This window comes from Leguminivora glycinivorella, chromosome 13, assembly GCF_023078275.1.
Source record: "Leguminivora glycinivorella isolate SPB_JAAS2020 chromosome 13, LegGlyc_1.1, whole genome shotgun sequence".
NCBI classification, from domain to species: Eukaryota; Metazoa; Arthropoda; class Insecta; order Lepidoptera; family Tortricidae; genus Leguminivora; species Leguminivora glycinivorella.
The window spans coordinates 17,100,007-17,121,541 of NC_062983.1; the positions used below are offsets into that span (position 1 = coordinate 17,100,007).

The 21,535-nt window shown below is 37.3% G+C and overlaps 1 protein-coding gene across 1 annotated transcript in view; it reads left to right on the top strand.

The window, feature by feature from the left end:
* Window positions 1–21,535, top strand: part of LOC125232310 (hemicentin-2-like) — a 340,497-nt gene that overhangs the window by 301,134 nt on the left and 17,828 nt on the right. Inside the window, 6 exon segments of the mRNA XM_048137936.1 lie at window positions 1,722–1,928; window positions 9,502–9,647; window positions 13,884–13,989; window positions 13,992–14,033; window positions 14,660–14,790; window positions 21,342–21,501. Coding sequence (XP_047993893.1) covers window positions 1,722–1,928; window positions 9,502–9,647; window positions 13,884–13,989; window positions 13,992–14,033; window positions 14,660–14,790; window positions 21,342–21,501 — 792 coding nt within the window.

Below are 21,535 nucleotides of genomic sequence, written 5' to 3' on the forward strand. Positions count from 1 at the left end.
AGGCTAAAAATAAACGTAGGCCTTGTTAGGAAAAAATGGATTTTCTTCCTCTTGACTGATTCTCACAAATTATTGCAACTGATGAAATGTTATAGGTGCAAAGGTGCCCAACACGCTCGCAGCATTGCCACGCTGAATCGCGATAGACAATCTGTGCTCATCACTCAAATAAATGCACCAGGAATGACCCGGGAGCGGGATCAGGCCCTATCCCTCAAACGGTTCCCAACCTCTTTAAAAAACTCAATTGCAGAGACCATAAATTAGATTTTATTTTATTTCCGCGGTACCTTCGTAAGGACCATGAGCCTAGTTATATATTATCAAGTATGGCTGACTACCCAACAGGGTCATACTCCACAAAACATCCATTGTGTGCATGTCCCCACGCTTACGGGAAATTCCACCCCATAGCGCCGTAAGGGATAAGCCTACGATATTTCGTCGAAAGGATAAAACTGAAGTGATGTCTGCGGGATTTCGGGATAAGGAAGTTATTAAATTAAATATTGTAATTTTGTCATCGAATAGAAAATAGTACATTACGATACAAGTGCGTAAAAAAGGAAGTACGAAACGAGTGGCGATAAATTAAAACACGACCGAAGGGAGTGTTTTAAATCGACACGAGTTACGAATTTCCTTTTCGCACGTGTATCGTACGACGTTTTTCAGTACAGATAAGCCTCCGAAGTTTTGACCTGGCATATAATGAACCACTTCTCGCACTAGTGCGCACTAGTGCGTGAAAAAAATTACCATCTGTTACGGAGCCGAAGAAGTTTTTGACATATCAGAATACTTTTTTTTTTAATCTCTTTCGAAGTTTGAACTGTTGACAAATATATCTAGCTCCTACCTATATTTTTATAAATCGACTAGCGAAATGCATCCTTTTCGTCTTTTTTAGGGTTCCGTAGCCAAAATGGCAAAAACGGAACCCTTATAGTTTCGTCATGTCCGTCTGTCCGTCTGTCCGTCTGTCCGTCTGTCCGTTGTCACAGCCGATTTATCGGAAACAGAATACTACAGTGATGAAATTTGATGGGAATATTTTTTGAATCTACAAAATTATGACACTAAATAGTAAAAAAAAAGTTTGGGGCCCCCAACATGTAACTGAGGGATGAAAATTTTTTTTTTCGATGTACATATATCAATGGAAAGGTCTTTTAAAATGATATAAAGTTTTCTAAAAAACATTTTTCTTAAAGTGAACGGTTTTTGAGATATCATCAAAGTCGTAAAAAGTATGTCCCCCCCCTCTACGGGGTATAAAATTCTAAAAAAAATAGAGGTGATGCATGCTAATTAACTCTTTCAACGATTTTTGGTTTGATCTCTTATAGTTTTTGAGATAGGTTGATTTAACTGTAATTTTGGTTAAGTTATTGGTTTATTATATTTGCTGCTACGGAACCCTTTGTGCGCGAGCCCGACTCGCACTTGTTATTATTATAATAAATGGGCTTACTCTTGGCCACAGATTAGCCAAAGGCAAAGACGTGGCCTACTATGAAGTGAGCTGGCTCAGAAGATGCCTGTCCATTTAGTTACAAGGCTTTACACTAAAACTTTAGTAAAAACTATGTAAATATTTTTATCTAAAACCATTTTTAAGGTCTAAAACGTAGGTACAAAAAGTTAACAACCCAAGATTTTTGACCACATACACAGAATTAAATGATAATTATCATTCTTAAGTTACTTTTTGTTACCAGGTCGCCCAGAACCCGTAGTATCCTGGCTGATTGATGGCTTACCAGCACCTCAATACATCGGCGTGAAGACGGACACACACGTAGTAGTCAACCGGTTGGAACTCCAACACTTGAAAAGAGAAGACTTAAATACCACTTTCAAATGCCGAGCAGCAAATACTCATCTCGTACCACCACAGGAGAAGACTGTTAGGCTGGAAATGAATCGTAAGTAGCCCTATAGCTTAGGCAATTAAAAAGTTAAATTCGCTATGTGGCCTGTTATAGTTAAACGGAAATTATACGGGAGTCTACCGGTTAGAGCTACAATACTTGAAGAGAGAGGATTTGAACACCACCACAGAATATATAATAGTACAAGTACAGAAGGCCCACTGCTTTGAAGTTCACGAAATGCCGCCTTTTTAAATACCTACAAAATGATTACAAAGAAACGAGCCGCACGTGCGCAGCGTAGGACGCTAGGGTTGCCTATGTATTAAAAAAAAAAATACTCAGATAAAATGTTATGCTATTATATTCAAGTCTTGGGTACTTTCTAGGTATGTACAGTATTTATATATTTTTGTTTAAATCCCAACGTCACAAGCCTGATTGAACATTTCCGTGGGCCATAAATGACATAATCAATAGTAGATCTGTGTAAGATTGTCCTAATTTATTTATAATGTTTGTTTAACTAAGCGTTATTAGCCATTCCACACGCGGATATCGCGTATGAACCTTTAAAAAAACTCGCGACGTATAGAAAGTGCGAACAAGCGTTCCGTGAGAATGCGAGCCACCCCTGAGTAGGCCGTGAACGCGCGCATGTATTTGTAGCGCGGCGATGGAATCGCGGAGTTAGCCGCCCCTGACACCACTTTCAAACGCCGAGCAGCTCATACTCATCTCGTACTACCACAGGAGAAGACTGTGAGGCTGAAAATGAATCCTAAGTAGCCCTTTATCATAGGCAATCCAAAAGCTATGTCTTGAACGTTTAAGTGCCGAGCGGTAAATAGGGGAAGGTTGCGATCATTGGACCAGCGCCTTGATTGGACCACTTAAATATTTCAAAATCTAATCGTGCTAGACGGAATCCAGTAAGATAGAAGGTGAACTTAGGCCTCACTTTGGGCCACCCCTTAACCTCTCGGTCGCGCCTCGCTTCACGGAAAAGAGTAAAAGAGTGACGCGTCCAAGTGTCTTTCGAGCGCTGTTGAAGTTAAATTACGCGAAAGAATAAAATCACGAAAGTATAAATACATTCGCAATTGAATTTGTGTCTTGACGTGTAATGCTTCAACATTTATTAATTTTAAAACAACAGTTTCCAGACATTTGTTTTCTCTATTTGTTACTTCACCCGTGCGCAAAAGAATATATATATATATATATATATATATACAGAGTGGGGCCTGTAACAAAAGCAAAAAATTAAACTGTAAGCTATTCTCCTTATACTGATCAACATTTGTTCAGCGACTTTTAAAAATAACTTGTATTTTGATTTTTATTACCATTGAAAGTTTTTTCTAAGAGGTAATGTATTGCGAATTCTGTTAAGTCTAAAGTGTGACAGACAACGTCAATGACAACAATAATGGCGTACATTGAAGCTAATATTTATTTTGTATGAAAAATAAAAAAAATAAGATTTCATAATTTTTAAAAGTCACTGAACAAATGTTGGTCAGTTTAAGGAGTATAGCCTACAGTTTAATTTTTTGCTTTTGTTACAGGCCCCACCCTGAATATATATACTCTAATAAATTTGAATAAAAAATATTTCATTAAAAAATTCGATTTCCAATAGTTTCCTTGATTGGACCATTGGTCTTAATTTCCTAAGTCCATTGATGGCGACTTTGTGGTCCGATGAAGGCGACTCTGGCCCAAAGAAGGCAACAGCTTATGAAAACCTTTTCACGAATTTTCTCTAAATTTATTATACTTTTTTTATTGTGAATAAGGTAATTCATAAATAGGTGTCAAGAATTAAAACTTATAAAACTAGTTTTATTTTTTGACATAAAATTTATAAATTATAGAGCAGCGAAGTGGTCCAATGATAGCAACCTTCCCCTACGCTTATTCCGCCAAAGAACAATACTGTTAGGCTGGAAATCATGTAGGTAGATGCTTTGGAGGTCCTTACACTTGAATCTTACCTATATAGTTATATCGTCTTAATTGTGATTGTAATATCCACTACGTGAGAAAATTAAATATTCATACCCGCCATTAACCCCCTGCCCGTGCCCGGGTGGTGACGGGTTAAGAATTTCACCAGTTTCTTCCCGTGGGTGTCGTAGAAGTCGACTGTGGGATACATTGTGGGTTAAATTGTGGCGTAGGCGAGAGGCTGGCAACCTGTCACTGCAATGTCACAATTTTCGTTTTCTTTCAACCCCTTTTTGCCAAGAGTGGCACTGAAACTTCATGTGCTCTGCCTACCCCTTTATGGGATACAGGCGTGATTGTATGTGTATGTGATACACGCCATTGTGAAGTGATTTTTCAACGTGGCGTAATTTCAAATGCCGATAGCTAAATATAAATTTTATCATTACTTGTACACATATTAGTTGTTAACTAGGAAAAAGTGTTTTTTAAGTTATATCCCTTTAATGTATTTTCTCGAAACCCATTAGCCATTTCTGTGTGATGAAGGAATACTAACGCTTTTAGAACACAATTTTTCAATGTAAGCAACGTTTATTCGTTTAAAAATGCATACTTAGTAAATAAAATTTAAATATTTATGAAGCAGGTATATGCGCTATCCGTTGAATTTTAAAACGAGAAAAATTCAAATCTTTGAACGTGGACACCATTGATTAACATTTGATGCAATTTTTTTCTTGTGAGCAGAGGATTAGCTGGTATAAAAAACAGCACGGGAAGCATGGTCGCGCGATAGGCGATAAAATATCAGGCCGTCCCTATCGCACTTACAAATAGTGCCGTACGATAGGGATGGCCTGCTATTTTATCGTCTATCGCGTGACCATGCTTCCCGTGCAGGTAACATTGTATGTACAGTCAACTAATTGGAACCCTAGGCCACTGTAGAACTATGTCATAGTGACGTTATAAATCAGATTGTAAGAACTCTCTTACTGCTTGTCATTTTGACATGGTTGTAGAGTGGCCTAGGGTTCCAATTGGTTGACTGTACCTATTTCAAAGTTAAACACGCACTATGACGTGTCAATTCCAAATTTAACGCTAACGATAAAAAAACAACCATCGCGAAAAGGCACTGCAACCAGTTGCTAAATGAAAGTGCTACTTTGAAAGTCCGACTACGAGTCGCTCACAAATGAACAAAAAATGCAAAAACGCTACAAGTTTTTCAAAGTGTACCGCAGAGCTGCGTAATAGGTTGCCGCAGCACTAAATTCAAATTATGCCAACGAACATAAAATACATGTTTACGTTTAGACCAGTTCCAGTTTCGTATATATGGCCTTCGGTTTGCTTAACGCTTCGCATTAAATTAGCTATTTTACTGCTTGATGTAACGTCAAGCTTTGAAATGATATTCAGCGAGTGACGCTATAGTATAATGATAAAGGTTGCTATACACTGTCTGATTCTAGTTTTAATAGACGTCAAAATAAGATATATTATGGACGTCAAATCAAAAATTGCGTTTCTTCAATAAAAAACTGTTTATTATTTTTTTCACTGAACGTTTAAAGCTACACAAGACGGGAAAATCAGCAATTTAATTGTAAATCTAAATTAATAGTGGGATCGTCGACCCAGTATTCTAGAATTTCAATAATTGTTTTTTTTTTGCAATCGTCAATCGTCATTTTATAATCGTCAATAAGGTGGTGCAAAATATAAATGTAGGATTGACTGACCTGTATAAAACGACTACAATGTATGTCAAGGTTGTAATGTCAAACTTGTATTATTGTCGCTTAAACGGAGCCCTGATAAAATTTAAAGTCTCTTTGTAGAAGCTTTAAAACATGCAAGTACATCTTTCACGAACGTAAAAGCAAATACGACGAGGGACTAATGTGAACACAGCCTTAACTGAAACTGATGTACTTAAACGATTTACTTTGTGCATGCTTTATCATATCATGTTTAGCATATTATAGTATGGCAGATTAGTTCTTGCCACGTCACAAAGGTAGGTCGGCGCCTAATTTAAACTAATACACGCGCGCCCTTGTGCTCCATGCTTTATATTCAGAAGGACGTTAGTTTTTGGGCTTTTCTGTACATTAACGTTTTTTTGTGTGGAGAAAATTTGAAGTGTTGAGTGAATGAGAACGAGCCGGCTGTGATACAGTATGTTAATGGTTTTTGGACTTTGTTCTTTATAATTGAATGTTAACGATGAATGGTATTTAAAAGACGGAAAATAAACAGTATTAAATAAATAAATAAATAAATATTATAGGACATTCTTACACAGATTGACTGAGCCCCACGGTAAGCTCAAGAAGGCTTGTGTTGTGGGTACTCAGACAACGATATATATAATATATAAATACTTATATACATAGAAAACAGATTGAAAATACAAACAGCTATATTACCCATTGTGATGAAATAAAGTGTTTTTTTATTATTATTATTTATATTCAGTCGTTTAAACAGCTCTGCTTTAACAAACCGTGCTTGTATCTCTTCGTTATTTCGTCATTTTTGTTAGGTAGAAAAATATCAATTTTAAAATGTTTTAAAATGTGTTGGAGTTTGTTAAATTTTATTTTCGACTTTTAAGTTAAAGTAGCATTCGATAAAAAAAAGTAGACGGGAATTTACCTAGATACTATACTTTTTTTTATCGAATGCTACGCTAACTTAAAAGTCGAAAATAAAATTTATCAAACTCCATGGGCCATGTGAAAATAAGATCAAATTCCCGAGAATTGGACATCGGCCTCTTGAATTGTTTCGTTTGTAGAATACTTTAACGCCACATCTAAGACCTTACAACGGTTGGCATTTACAGTAACCAGGAATCATGATCTGAATAATTCCTTGAAATAGTTCTCCGATAGATAGTGTTGGTAAACTGGAGTCTTTTAAGACTCGACGCTCGACTGACTTATAAGTAATAAGTTATAAGACTCGACGCGACGCTTACAAACTGTCAATAAATTTAACGGCCGATTACAATGTTTGTGAATGACATAGAATCGAACGCCTGAAATAAATGCGCCATCGTATAATCTGCAAAGGTAACCTTCTTTTTTAGGGTTCCGTAGTCAACTAGGTTCCGTAGTCAACTAGGAACCCTTATAATTTCGCCATGTCTGTCCGTCCGTCCGTCCGTGGATAATCTCAGTGACCGTTAGCACTAGAATGTTGAAATTTGATACCAATATGTATATCAATCACGCCGACAAATTGGTAAAATTCAAAGTGGAAAAAAATGTTTTGTTAGGGTACCCCCCCCCCCCATGTAAAGTGGGGACTGATTTTTTTTTCCATTCCAATCCCAACGTGTGATATATTGTTGGATAGGTATTTAAAAATGAATAAGGGTTTGCTAAAATTGTTTTTTTTAATAATAATAATATTTTCGGAAATAATCGCTCCAAAGAGTGTCCTCCCCCTCCCCCTCTAACTTTTGATTTTGAACCATATGTTTAAAAAATATAAAAAAAAATCACAAAAGTACAACTCTATAAAGACTTTCTAGGAAAATTGTCTTGAACTTGATAAGTTCAGTAGTTTTTGAGAAAAATACGGAAAACTACGGAACCCTACACTGAGCGTGGCCCGACACGCTCTTCGCCGGTTTTGACAAAGTTACCTAATATCAAAATTATTAACATAACTCCGTAAACACACGAAGAAAAACATAACTCGAAGGTGTAAATAAAATTATCCATTATCTTAGCTAATATCTAGAAAGGTTAATACCCCAGGTCGTCACGTACGTAGGTTAGTTTTCGAGGAAGAGTACGCGCAGATAAGGCATGCCATAAGGTCCATGTTTTATGCGATACTGCCTTGAAGGATAAAACAGTCCTTATTTGACCATGTGTGTTTACCACCAACCAATACCTAAGTCAAAAAATAATTCGAGATCGACTCAATCATGATTAAAATTTGTGTAAAACTTTGAGTTGAGTCTCAGACTTGAGTCTTAACCGACACTAGCAAGTCTTAAACGTCCCTCGAGTGTTCGTTCTGTCTCCATTAGGGGCCACAATTCGTTTACCCCGCTATAGGCGAGACGACTAAAAAAAACTAATTAGTCCGTCAGTTAGATTATCAAAGAATTTTAGACACGTATTTTTTCTTTTTTCTCGTAAACGAAAAATGACGACGGTACAGTGCGTTGAAGTTTCGCGTGACGTCACGCCTAGGTACAATTTTTACTTAAAAGTGACGTCACAACTGTCACAAGACCCACTCCGAAACTTTGATGCTCTATATCTTTGTATTTTTTCATTAATTAGAAAAAGCGAAAAATATGTGTTCAGTATTTTTGGATGATCTAACTGACGGACTAAACAGAATGCCGTTTTTTTATGTAGTCGTCATCCCTATTGAGTTTAGTGTCCGGTGTAACTGACTACTGATGTTCTAAATTATCGAAGTAGAAACTTAGTTACTGTAAATGGAAGGCATTCGAGTAAGGATACAACTGCAAATCTTCTTTTTCGTTCTTCTCAAAGTTATCGTAGATAAATGGTACTCAGAAACCCCTGGTAATCAGACCAAAAGGTCAATTTCACATGCGGCAAGGTTTGTGGTGCTGTGTCGCAGGCTACCATTGAGATCCCTAGATCTAGTAGCTACCCTAGTAGCTACTAAGTACACCTGACCATGTTCTTTTTTATAACGGCCAACCAACAAGTCAAAAAGTAACTCGAGGTCAACTCAATCATCAGTAAAAAAACGAGAGTCTCAGACTCGAGTCTTAACCGACACTAGCAAGTCCTAAACGTCCCTCGAGCGCTCGTCCTGTCACGTGCGGGGCCACAATTCGTTTACCCCGCCAATCGAGTGGAGTGTTCGGTGTAACTGACTACTGATGTTCTAAATCATCGAAGTGGAACCATCGTTGAAGGCATTAAATGCCTGTAAACTATGTTCATTACACTGTGTGCTCAATTTTTTTTTTGGAATACAGTGTTATGTAATTTATTATAATTATGTATAGTAAAACATGGGATTGTTTTAGGTAGTTATTGTATGTAGCACCGATATCATGAAGTACTAGCACTAGGACCAATCACCATATATGCTGTAAGTTATTTTACATTTTTGAATTGCATCCAGTGTGAAAACGAAAAAAAGCATTAATTTCATACCCTACACATAAATTATTAATTTTCGAAATGTATTTTAACCACTGAAAATTACTACTTAAATTTACTTCATCAAAATTTAAACTTCAGAAATTGGTAACATTTTGCTCTGAATGAAATTCTTGCTAACGAATATTATCCAACGGTATTTTTCTTCTTCAACGTGTTTATGTTTGAAATTGTACTAAATAAATGTGGCGTTCCGTGCCGAAAGTGTTCTAATGCTTCATCTGCATTAAGGACGTATTTTTGTGGGTAAAAACTTATTTATTAACCGACTTCATTTCACTCTTCCCTTCGGTAACGCCGTGGCTTGCGTGGGCGACGGTCGCGCGATGGTCGCGCGACGGCGATGCGACGCATACGAAATCAAACCTTATCGATATGGAAGTATGAGACGCGACAGCGACGGTCGCGCGACGGTCGCGCGACCGTCGCCCACGCAAGACACGGCGTAATATAATGCACATGTAACTACTACTACTGTCTTTTTTACCCAGTGTCTCCAATATCGGCGTCGCTCGTCAATCGACCACAGCAACTCATCGCCGGTGCAGCCTCAACGTTGAGATGCGTTGCCGAGGGCAGTCGACCACCGGCCCAGATCACCTGGTTCAAAGACAATAGGAGTCTGGAGAGGGAAAAGGTATGGTTAATTGTGTATTAATAATTAATACAAAGGTACGGAAGAATGATTTATATTTTCACAAACCTACTATGTCATCCAGCATCAATGTGTGCATTCATATGTAAGCCAGCCTGGCGATGCATCGCCAAAAGCAGTCAAGTTCAAGGTCAATAAAAGTCTATCATCTACTTTAGGGCCGGTTACACCGTATGCTTATTTTGTATGGGAATATCCATAGACCTGATGTTAACTGTGATTGAGACAATTGGCTTTTAGTGCCGATGAAAATTGGGGTTTTTAGCTCCCTAGACGTTTCAAACGTTAAAAGTTAGCTTCCATATTATCCTTACGGTATCTCGATCAGCTATTTCATACATCTTATAGTTCTACTAGCTTTTTCCCGCGGCTTAGCCTGCATACGTAATCTTGTTTTTCCATGCAAACTTTGGACCCCCATTTCAACCCCTTAGGAGGTGAATTTGAAAAATTCTTTTAGTGCTCTTATACACTTTTTAAGGAACCTAAGTGCTAAATTTGGAATCTCTAGGACCAGCGGTTTTGGCTGTACGTTGATATGTCAGTCAGTGAGTCAGTCAATCAGTTTCTTCTTTTATATATTTAGATTAAACGTCTGTCACTAATTTGTGGTACAGTTACCAAAATCTTAAAACAGTTTTTTTTTCGTAACCGTGAGACAAATTTTAAATCCAAAATACGAGAATATACTTGCTAAGCACGCAGAATATCCTCTACTCGCTAACTAGGTCAGTGTCTAATCAGATTCCCGTGGCCACGGAATGACTTAACAAAATTTGCTGAAACGTAATGCATCGTCATGGTGAAAAAGGTTGCTAGCGAAATGTGAGCGCCGAACATTTGCCGAAATACACGAGGCTTACCTGAACATCTTACTTAACCCTTTTTGCTTGGTTTTCAAGTTGGTAAACATTTTCCTGTGTACAAAAATAAGAAGTGGATTAAGTACCAGGTGTTTACTGTAACACGAGCAAATTTGTTAATCCATTTACCTATACATATAGATAGGCATTATAGGTATTCCTAATACGATAGTTCTCTTTTTTAACAACTTTTGAATAATACATTTCTTTTGAAATTTCCTACATATTCGAAAAATTATACGTTTTGTCTCGATGCATGTGTTTGACGTTGCTACAAACATAAAAAATGTTTTTTTTAGGGTTCCGTAGTCAACTGAGAACCCTCTCTAGTTGCACCATGTCTGTCCGTCCGCGGATAATCTCAGTGACCGTTAGCACTAGAAAGCTGAAATTCGGTACCAATTTGTATATCAATCAAGCCGACAAAGTGGTAAACTAAAAAGTGGAAAAAAATGTTTTATTAAGCCCCCCCCCCTACACGTAAAGTGGGAGTGTTTTTTTTTCCATTTCAACCCTAACGTGTGAAAATATTTTTTTGATATTGTTAATATTTTCGGAAATAATCGCTCCAAAAGTAAAAAAAAAATGTGTCCCTCCCCCTCTAACCTTTAAACTAGAAGTTTTAAAGATATGAAAAAAAATTACTAGTATAGAACTTTATAAAGACTTTCTACAAAAGAATATTTTGAACTTGATAGGTTGAACAATTTTTGAAAAAAATACGGGAAACTACGGAACCCTACACTGAGCGTGGCCCGACACGCTCTTGGACGATTTTTTTTATTGTTTAGTAGTGTAGTTTATTTTTACTTTAAAGTGTAATCAAAAACAAAAAGTGATACGTTATTTTTAAAAATTGCTGAACAAAATGTTGGTCAGTCTCAGTATTTACAGTTAAATTGATTCCACGTAAGTATTACATGAACAACCCGGTACATTATTTTAATTACAGGATATAACGTAGAAAGGAACATTTCCTTGATTGAATTAATTTCCAAAATGACTCACTCGGCTTTAAAAATACCTACCTCACTTTACCTGATGTTTTGAACTACCGACGTTTTATTCAATTAATTGCTCTCAGTCTTAAATTTTTAATTCTGTTGTAAATGGATGATCACACCTATTGATTATTTTATGAGATATTTTTAACGGTGGTTCTTAGACATGCATTAAAACCGATACTTATTTACATCTATATCATTGAACAATGTTAAAATAAGTTTTAGTAAATATCTCTACAATATTTACTTACATGGATAAATAAATTTACATGCAAGTAGAAACTAAGATTAACCATAAAACTTAAAAGTTAGCTTAAAATAAATACGTTAAGGATGTTGGCGACATTTTTTCGCTGATTGGCAATGCCGATAAAGTGCAAGGAAGTTGCCAGCTCTTGGGTCACGATTTACGTCAACCATCCCCTCTAGCACCACTTGTCTTGTCGCGCGCGAGTCCATACTTGAAGTCGCGCTTGATGTATGGACTCGCGCGCGACAAGGCAAGTTGTGCTAAAGGGTCAGACGCTTCGCGATTTCTGTGAAAACACTTGTGCGCGCTTGGACCTCCTAGAGTTTGAAGATCAAGATAGTTTTATGCTTATAGTTTATTACAAAAAAAGCATATCATATTCCATCATAATAAAATCAATTTAATTTAGGTAAGTACCGCTTGCAAATATTTGGAAGAACGTAGCGTTGTTTATGTTGTTACACGTAGTAATTAGCGTATATGAACGTTTGTTCAAAACTTTGCAAAATGTACCTACTTATTCCTAGAAAATGTACCTAACTAGACATGTACGACGTTCTCAAATAAAAGGTCACATCGTCGCTAAAACATTAGGACGCCCTAAAAGATAGATAACATAAAAGATACAAGAAAATTTAGTCATTATGGTAAGCGACAGCGTCAATGTTTTGTACGAAGTCAGACGGCCAACCTTGACGTTCGAAGAATACCGCAACATCTGTATATCTCTAGAAGCATAATAAGCATTGTGATGCATTGTACAATGTGACGCTGTAAGCGACCGATGGAAGAGACCATAGCATAACAGAATATCTTCCTAAGTACTACTTACTAGTGGTAATATCTATCTTTCCGTAGAGATTACCCCTCAGTTCATTGCTCCTAGGTGTACTTACCTGCAGTTTCAACACGATCGCGTGAACGCTAATTTAATTTTAAGACGACCAGTCGGCAGTTTCGTTGCAATGGCTAAAAATAAAAATAAGACTGCAAGGGAGTTGCTAAAAACGAAATAAAATTTTGTGCTTGCGGTAAAAATAGGAAATGTGGGCTGTATGAGGAAGATATATCGCTTATATTTATATAGGCAAAATAAAATAGAAAAAAACATTGCAACATCGTAGTGTCATCCCGTTTTCTTATACAAGGTGCTCGCGAGGAACCCATATAACTTTAACGGCATATTCTTGGTCACATTTTAAGACTAAAATGTCATATAAACTTTTCTAGATTTCGTCTAGTTTCAGAGTTATTGCCAATTTAAAAAAAACATTTCCATTATTGTTACTCAGTGGAAAAGGTTTCTTAACGGCGCTGATGCGCAATTGTGGAGCATAATCTCACAGTAGTCATTGATAGATGTCAAAATGTGACAAGAAAAACTTCCAAATAATTTGGTTTTTAGAAAAATAAATGAAAAAACTCATTTTCATTGCCAACTTTATGGATAAAAAAATTTTTTATGTGAAAATACGTCCAAAAAAGTACAAAAAAAAAAAACAAAAAAAATTTTTTTTTTGGCGAAAAATTTTAAAATTCATATAACATTTTTTCTTTCTTTTTGCCTCAGAAACGCGTGGTTCAAGTTATGCGGGTTCCTCGCGAGCACCTTGTATATGTATTGTATTGAAACGAGAAAAATTTAAATTCAATTTATTGTTATAAGTTTGAAGTGTCTTTCTGTCTGTTTGTGAGTGTGTCTGTCTGTGGCATCGTAGCACCCGAACGGATGAACCGATTTAGATTTCCTTTTTTTTGTTGTTTGAAATCTGAATTAGTCGGGAGAGTTATTAGGCATGTTTCATGAAAATACTACTACAATGTTGCGGCTTTTTTTTTAATTTCAAGATTGTGGTTAGGTTATATGGCTCAGCGATTAAACTTGGAACTGAATCTGGGCCTACGTCGCAATGCTTACACTTTGATTATCTTAGCCAGAGTTCTACCAATCGCTCTTCTATAGGGGCGCGACAGTGCTAGACTGCGTTTCGATCGGATTGTAACTTCGGTGGATCCGGCGTCACACTGCTTTCTCAACGATACACTATTTATTTTTTATATATTTCCTCTATCAACTCATCTTTTGTTTTTCTTTATGCAGGTCAGCGACCACTCAAACGAAACGTGGTCGGTCAGCACGCTGGTGTTCACACCATCTCCAGCAGATAACGGCGCGGTGATCAAGTGCATAGCGGCCAACCCGGCGCTGCCTCGAAGGCCATTGATGATCACGTCCAGCTCAATATTGTATGTTAGTATCGGTGTTATTGGTTCAATGTTTATAATATTGTCTGCAGTCGATAGTTGCTTTGACAAACACCGCTTTTTCATAGGGATTGTGTTCTGTTTTGTCAGAAAATCAGAAAACGGTGGGTCAGTTTCTGCCCTGGGTGCGTAGCCGAATGGCACAAATGCTCACGAAACGCTCACGAAACGAAACGCTAGTAGATATCTATCTCTATCGCTCGTGCGTATTTGCGCGACAGAGCCAGACTAACTAGCGAGGCGTTTCGTTTGGCGTCGGAGAAATGCCATTCGGCTACGCACCCTGGGTAGGTAACTATTTGCTTACGCTAACATCGTTATCGTAGCTAGCTTTCTCTATCATGATAATACGAAAGAGACAGAGAGAGGTACGAAAAATATATTAGCTTACGTAATCAATTGTAATATTGGCTATGTATCTTGGGCCTCCAGCCAAAATGTCTTTAACGCTCCGGAAAAGTGAGCGAGTGAGCGGCGCGCATGTAGATTGTAGGTAGGTACTTGTGGCTCGGCGAAATAATCGCGGAGTGAGCCGCCGTATGAGGTGCCCACAACTGACATCTTTTCTCCAAATTAGTGAATACATTTCTAACTTTGTATATTCTCCCCCAGACAGTCCGCTGGTGACCCTCACGCTGGGCAGCACGCTCAACCCCCACGACATTAAGGAGGGGGACGATGTATACTTCGAGTGCAACGTCAAGGCCAACCCGAGAGAACACCGGATCACGTGGTTTCATGATGTGAGTTGAATACAGTTCCTTGAGAAGCCTTTGAATCCTCCCCCCCCCACACACATCTAGCGTCTAGGTGCATCCCGCACTCGGTGGGGGACACACATCCAAAACAACTCATTGGAACCAAACGAGTTTTTAATCTGCGACCTCCGCCGGACTGAAAATTGCATGCTCTTACTGAGCCAAATATGGCCCTAGACAGTCAACAGATTTTTTTTATATGGACTGATGGGCGATTAACCCTAGTCGCACCTGATGGAAAGTGGAGGCAGAGTCTAAGATGGATCTCAACGATTCAGTAATAGCCTATGCAAGTATGCACTCTTGCTTTAAAGAGACCGAAGTCGTATTTTTCTGGGAACACCGATGCACGATGGTGGGAGCGCATTCCATTCCTTTGCAGTCCGCATCAAAAAACGGGTGCATTCATTCTCCCCGCCTGGACGTCCGAAGATGAAAAGGAGAAGGAGGGATTAGGTCGTGCAGTTCTTGAGCGCACTCGGTGGGCAGTAATTAGTGTTTTGGATATAGAGGTAAACTCTATATGTTCGTTAATTTTGCCGACCGCGCATCGGCTCCGCGTTGCTCAGTCGTAAGAGATCGGTCTAATGTTCGCAGACAGATCGCAGATGTCATGGTTTTGAATCCCGGCCAGAAGTTAAGTTTTAGTTTTATTTTTTTGTATTTATAATTTTTTTTTATCTAAAGACGTGACGTGATTTAGTAAAATAGATCCGAGCGAAGCTCGGTCGCCCAGATGTTATAATACAACCAATACAACAATAAAACCTACTGCTGGATCGTAAAAATACGGATAACTCCTTCAATTCTCCGACTGCAGTAAACTATTAGAAAATGAATCATGGGCTCGGTTCCATGGGAGTGGATTGATTGAATCTTTACGACGTTGGCTTGCACTTTTTATGATCGCCTCGCCTATTACGATTTTTTTTTCTAATTCTGGGAATATTTTTTCTCTAGGAAACCATGTTGTTTATATGTAATTATAAATACTTTTTCACCACACCAACTGGTAAAGGCTCTCTTTGCTATTCGAAAATAGATAGAAAATTGCATTTTATCGACAAGAGTTCAAATTGATTTCATACAAATATTAAACTTGATGTCTGACTGGTAGATTTTACGTATAAATGATGACTTTGAATCATAAATATTGAATAGATTGATGGATTTGATTTAGTTTAATGTTTTATGTCAGTAAATATATATACCCGAAAGATTCCAATATGAACCGCGAGCGTAGCGTTCATATTGGAATCTTTCGTTTGCTCGGATGTCAATATTGGCACGTGCGGTTAAACAACAACTTGGTCCCCTTGCAAAACAAATAACTATTATTCCTCACTTGTAATTTTCTCAAATAAAGTAGTCAAATTATGCATGCGGACGCCCAAAAGCAGTCGACCAACATATTTTTAAAATTTAATCTGTATTTACAGTAACTAATTTTACAAATGTATTCAAATGAAATGCGAACAATATGTTTTTCTATTAGGTACATTCATATGGGACATATTGTGCGCTCAGCAAAGTGAAAATAAATAAATACATATTTACGTTTTTGAAATACATAAATCACTATGTATACTGTTGGTAGTACAGTCACCGGTATAAGGGATGATTTCTGTACCTTGTCATTGTCGTCTTGTTTGAAATGTCATGCGAAATTCTCAAACGATTAAAAGTGACAAGGTACTGAAATCATCACTTCTTTATGCCGGTGACTGTATATAGATAGACACAAACAAGTTTGATAGTTGCCTGTTGCACATAAGTCCGTTTAGATTTAGGGATTTGCTACACAATTGAAGACACGCCACTGACATCAGCGTAGCAGGAAAATGGAAGCAATATTCTATTTCGATACTATCAATAAATTTAGATTTATTCTAAAAATCATATGTTGTGATGTGAACTGCAAAAGAATGGAATGCTCTCCCATCATCGGCGGTGTTCCCTAAAAATACGACCTCAGTATAGACTGACTCTTGCTTTCTATTTAAAGCAAGAGTGAATAGCCCATTCACTCTTGCTTTAAATAGAAAGCAAGAGTGAATGGGCTATTAATGAATCGGTGGGCTCCATCTTCGACTCTTACATAACATTTCAAAATGGATACTTAGTTAAAGTGAATGAGCTGATGACGACTGATAGAGAGATATATGGAAGAAAAAGACATGCTGCGCCGACCCCAAATAATGAGGAGGTACACTCAAAGGTTCATAGATGGCGCCACCCTATTAGTCCATACGTAAGAGCGAGAAGATATGTTTTTTCTCTTTCTCACGTCTGAATGACACCTGACATGCCAGGCACTTGCACAGGCGCCGCCTGGTGGGATAAAACGTCAGTGTGCCTCCTCATTGGGATAAGGGCAAGCGACCAAATGAAGGACGACTGATGATTTTTCGTAACTTTTCCAACAATTTTGGTGCAGCATTGTCGTATTAAAAGGATATATGACCAAAGCCAGGTAGAATAAATAATTAGGACTAATCACAGAAAATAAGCCTTAATTGATCATCCAAGAAAACACATGTACTAATTTCTTTATTTCTACATGCTGCACCGAAATTGCTGGAAAAGTCATGATGTCTGCTGATGAACTATGGCACATCGTTACCTCCTTATTCATAAACGTACACTAAAGTTATCAAGCCGGTAGAGTTCGTTTGTCCCTTTCTATCACACCAGTACGTCGGAAAGGGACAAACGAGCTTTATCGGCTTGATAACTTTAAAGTACCTACGTTTATGAATAAGGGGGTTAGTGTATAAAACCGAATCGAAATCTATCAAAGTCAAATGCCAAGCCGAGTTGAATAGAACACATACTCGTATTAGTAATACCGTATTCGAGTTATACTTGTTTCCCTTCTTTGTCATAATATTTGTATTCAGCAAACAGCGATCAAATTCAATAAGCGCCGCTGCTATTGAACCGAACTTAAATCACAAATCTGTTTTCGAAGCCAATACACGCTCTATACAGATTACTCCAACATACAGGTTGTAAGTTTAACTAGCAATATTTTATGGATAGGGCTGGCTGTTGTAAAAAATTAAGTCCCGAAATACAGCTTGACTTGTAAATTATATAACTAGCAATATTTATGGTTATGATGGGCTGGCTATTATAAAAAAATAAAACATAGATTCATTCTGTCTCAAACATACTCAAACTGGTGACGTCACTCGGGGCGAGTTGATCGGATCGGCGGTTTTACGTGTACACGTAAAAAAAATCCGATTTACACTTGGTGTCCATAATTTATGGAAATTAATGAAACATTTGGTTAAAATTGAGGCATACTTGAGTATGAAGTATTTGTGTTAAATCTCAGCTCTATGTTTTTATTTTTATTATAAATGAGCTTACTCTTGGCCACAGACTAGCCAAAGGCAAAGATGTGGCCTACGATGGAGTGAGCTCACCCAGAAAATGCCTGTTCACCCTTGATTTGAAGGTTGCCGGGTTATATTATGAGCTCGGAAATATAGCCGCCGGAAAGGAATTCCACTCCATTGGCAGTGCACACAAGAAAAGAAGAAGCAAAGCGCTTCGGTCGCCTCCTTAAATATTGCCGGTAATAAAAAGTGCATCCTGTATGTCCAAACTTTACTGCCATTAAAACTGTTATTCAAAATTTCCCTCATTTACATTCACGTAGCGTTAGCGAATCGAATTTGGTAAAATTACGCTATACATAAATTTTCTATTAATAAATTCTGCTTTTCTAATAGCTGTTTTTACTAAGTAGGTAATTTAGGTTCGTGAGAGACTGAAAATGTACTTAATTCGATAAACTTAGTTTATTTCAGTTATTTCAATTTTATCGCACTTATGAAATCTTAATGTGCAAATAAATGTTTGAAGTCAATGTCATGAAAAGTCAACCTTAGGGGTCAGTTTGAGAACTTTATAAAAATTCTTCAAATAAGTATGTATGTATGTATGTATGTATCTATAAACTCTTTATTGTACAAAACACAAAACACAAATATGACACAGGATAGACAGTACAAAGGCGAACTTATACCTTAAAGGGATTTCTTCCAGCTAACCTTTGAGTAGGTGAAATGTGATAAGTATGTGACGTTTATAATAGTTATAATGCTATACTACTGCACTGTAGCAATTAATGTTGTCAGGGGGAAAATTTCATTCGTTATTTTATGAAGAAATTTTTGATTTTATTTTAAATGATATATTTTGTAATTGTCACAAATTTTCAGAATATAACTGAATCGCTCGGTGGTGTCTTATATGTTTGTCTTTATACATATCGACGGTGGAAAGGAAGAACCCCTTAAGCGACATTTAGTGAATTGTACAGGAGAGTGTTTCAAAGTTTTCTTTTTGAGAAAAAAAATCATAACTTTTTTCCTATTTGAAATAGGTAAATGAGTTCTTAAGACGATAATCTTATTTTATTTTTCTCTATTTTATGAAATAAACATTTACTCCAAAATCTTACAGGATCCTGAAAATGATGTCGCTTAATTGAAAAGGTCCTCAAAATATTCCCGGAAGAACCATTTAAGCGACATCATCATAGTACTATAAAACTCACTGAAGCCACTTACCTTCTTTAACTTGTCTCTAAGATATTCAATTAAGCAACAGTCGCATGGGCAGTTAGTACGTGCCAATTTGAAGTGGTATACCAGAAATGAAGTGGCACTGAAGCTTTAGTAGTTTCATGTGCTCTGCTTACCCCTTTATGGGATACAGGCGTGATTGTATGTATGTATGTATACCAGAAATTTGAAACTAAATCGACACTTTTTTGTGAATTATAACGCTAGCTTTAATATTTTTAAAATATTTCATATTATTGAAAAATTTAGAATATATTTGCGGTTAAAAAAACGCTATATTGTGCGTTTTTTAAGGAGAAAAATAAAATACTTAACGAAATTAACGTGTATTTTTATTTTAATAAAATAAATCTACTTCTAATAAATAACTCTTAATTAAGTATGCACTTTTTTGAGATCACAATCATTTTGAGTTTATAAATTATTAAGAATAAGTAGCTAGCTTACTTATTACATACCTACTGCCGTGTCTTGCGTGGGCGACGGTCGCGCGACCGTCGCCGTCGCGTCTCATGCTTCCATATCGACAAGGTTTGATTTTGTATGCGTCGCATCGCCGTCGCCCACGCAAGCCACGGCGTAATACCTAGTCGAATCAGGCAGCGATCGGCGACACAACCGCCGCACTCCGGTGTTTAACCGCCCGCTCCGCTGACTGAAGCGACCCACTGCATTCCATTGTATAAGTAAAGCACCATTCGCGTGAAATTCGCGCCAAAAATTGTTCACTGTACCGACATCAAATAGATTAGAACAACACTTTAACCGTTATCATATCATTTTCAATCTTCACTTAACCGACGTATCGCATTTATAAAGTATACTTTAAGCGACAGGTTCGGCCGCGGTAAGGAGTGTCGCTTAAAGCAATTAAATAACAACGTAATTTTTCGTAACATTCATTTAACCGACAACCGTTTTATTAAGCAGTTTTGAAGAACCACTCAAGTACAGAATTCATGATATATGTGCCCGGAATAATCAATTAAGGGACATTGCATCGGAAACGAACTCTTTTTAAAAATAGTTTATACGACTGTGGTAATATTGGAGTAGGTTTTAAGTGACACAGATAATATTTTATTCAAATTGTGTGTCGCATAAGGGGTGGTTTTTCAAATTCAGACCTCATTCGTGAATCACTTTAAGCGACATATAAGTCATCGGATCGCCGTGAAACCCAATTCTAACGACGCAGAAAAAAACGCTGATTCCAATGATATATATAACTCATTTTCGACCAAAATGTCGCTTAAGTGGTTCTTCCTTTCCACCGTCGATATGTTCCTTGGACTTTAATAATACGAGTAATATCTAAATGAGGAACGAAAATGCTAGCCCTGCTTTGTTGACTGATTGAAAGTGCCACAGCTATTCAAAATGAGGCCACGCTGTATTGTTTGAGCATGTTTGAAATTTGAATTATGGCGGTTGGCATTTGTTTTAGATGCTATGTTCAAAACAATTGCGTTTATAAAAAGTAATCGTTGTAATGTATAATTTGAGACAAAAAGGAAAACTCATGGAATAAGAGAAGACATTTTTAAGAAAATCTATGTGCACTTCAAGGAAGTGCCTTTTTCTCATTGCTTTTAGTACGTCTCCGACTTCTGATATATTTGTAATAAAAAAAATAGGATAGGATATTTATAAACAGTGTTCCTCGTGTTCAGCGATGTCCAAAAGAAGATCTCCTTAGGTATTCCTACTTCTTGGCTAATACTTCTTGAGGACTTGGAGTGGCAAAGCATTGGCAAACAGAAATTCAGTTTAAGAAAGATCCGATTACATGAAGAAGTTTATAAATTTTATAACAGACGTGTTGGGCTATGTCTCAGCGTGGGTTATCTCTGTTCCTCTCACATCTCAGGATATTTTTTCTTTAATTATTATAAAGTTGGTAACAAAACTATAAAACCACCCATTTTTGATCAGGACCGACCAGTATCCCAAAACATGACGTCAGGCATCATCGTCAGCACCCGGTCCCTGGTGCTTCAGAAAGTGACGAGACAGGAGGCGGGTGCGTACGCTTGCAAAGCTGCCAACGCTCGGGGAGAAACGTCGAGCGAAGTTGTGCCTTTATTATTGGGTTGCAGTGTGAGTATACCTTTATTTATCCCACCAAA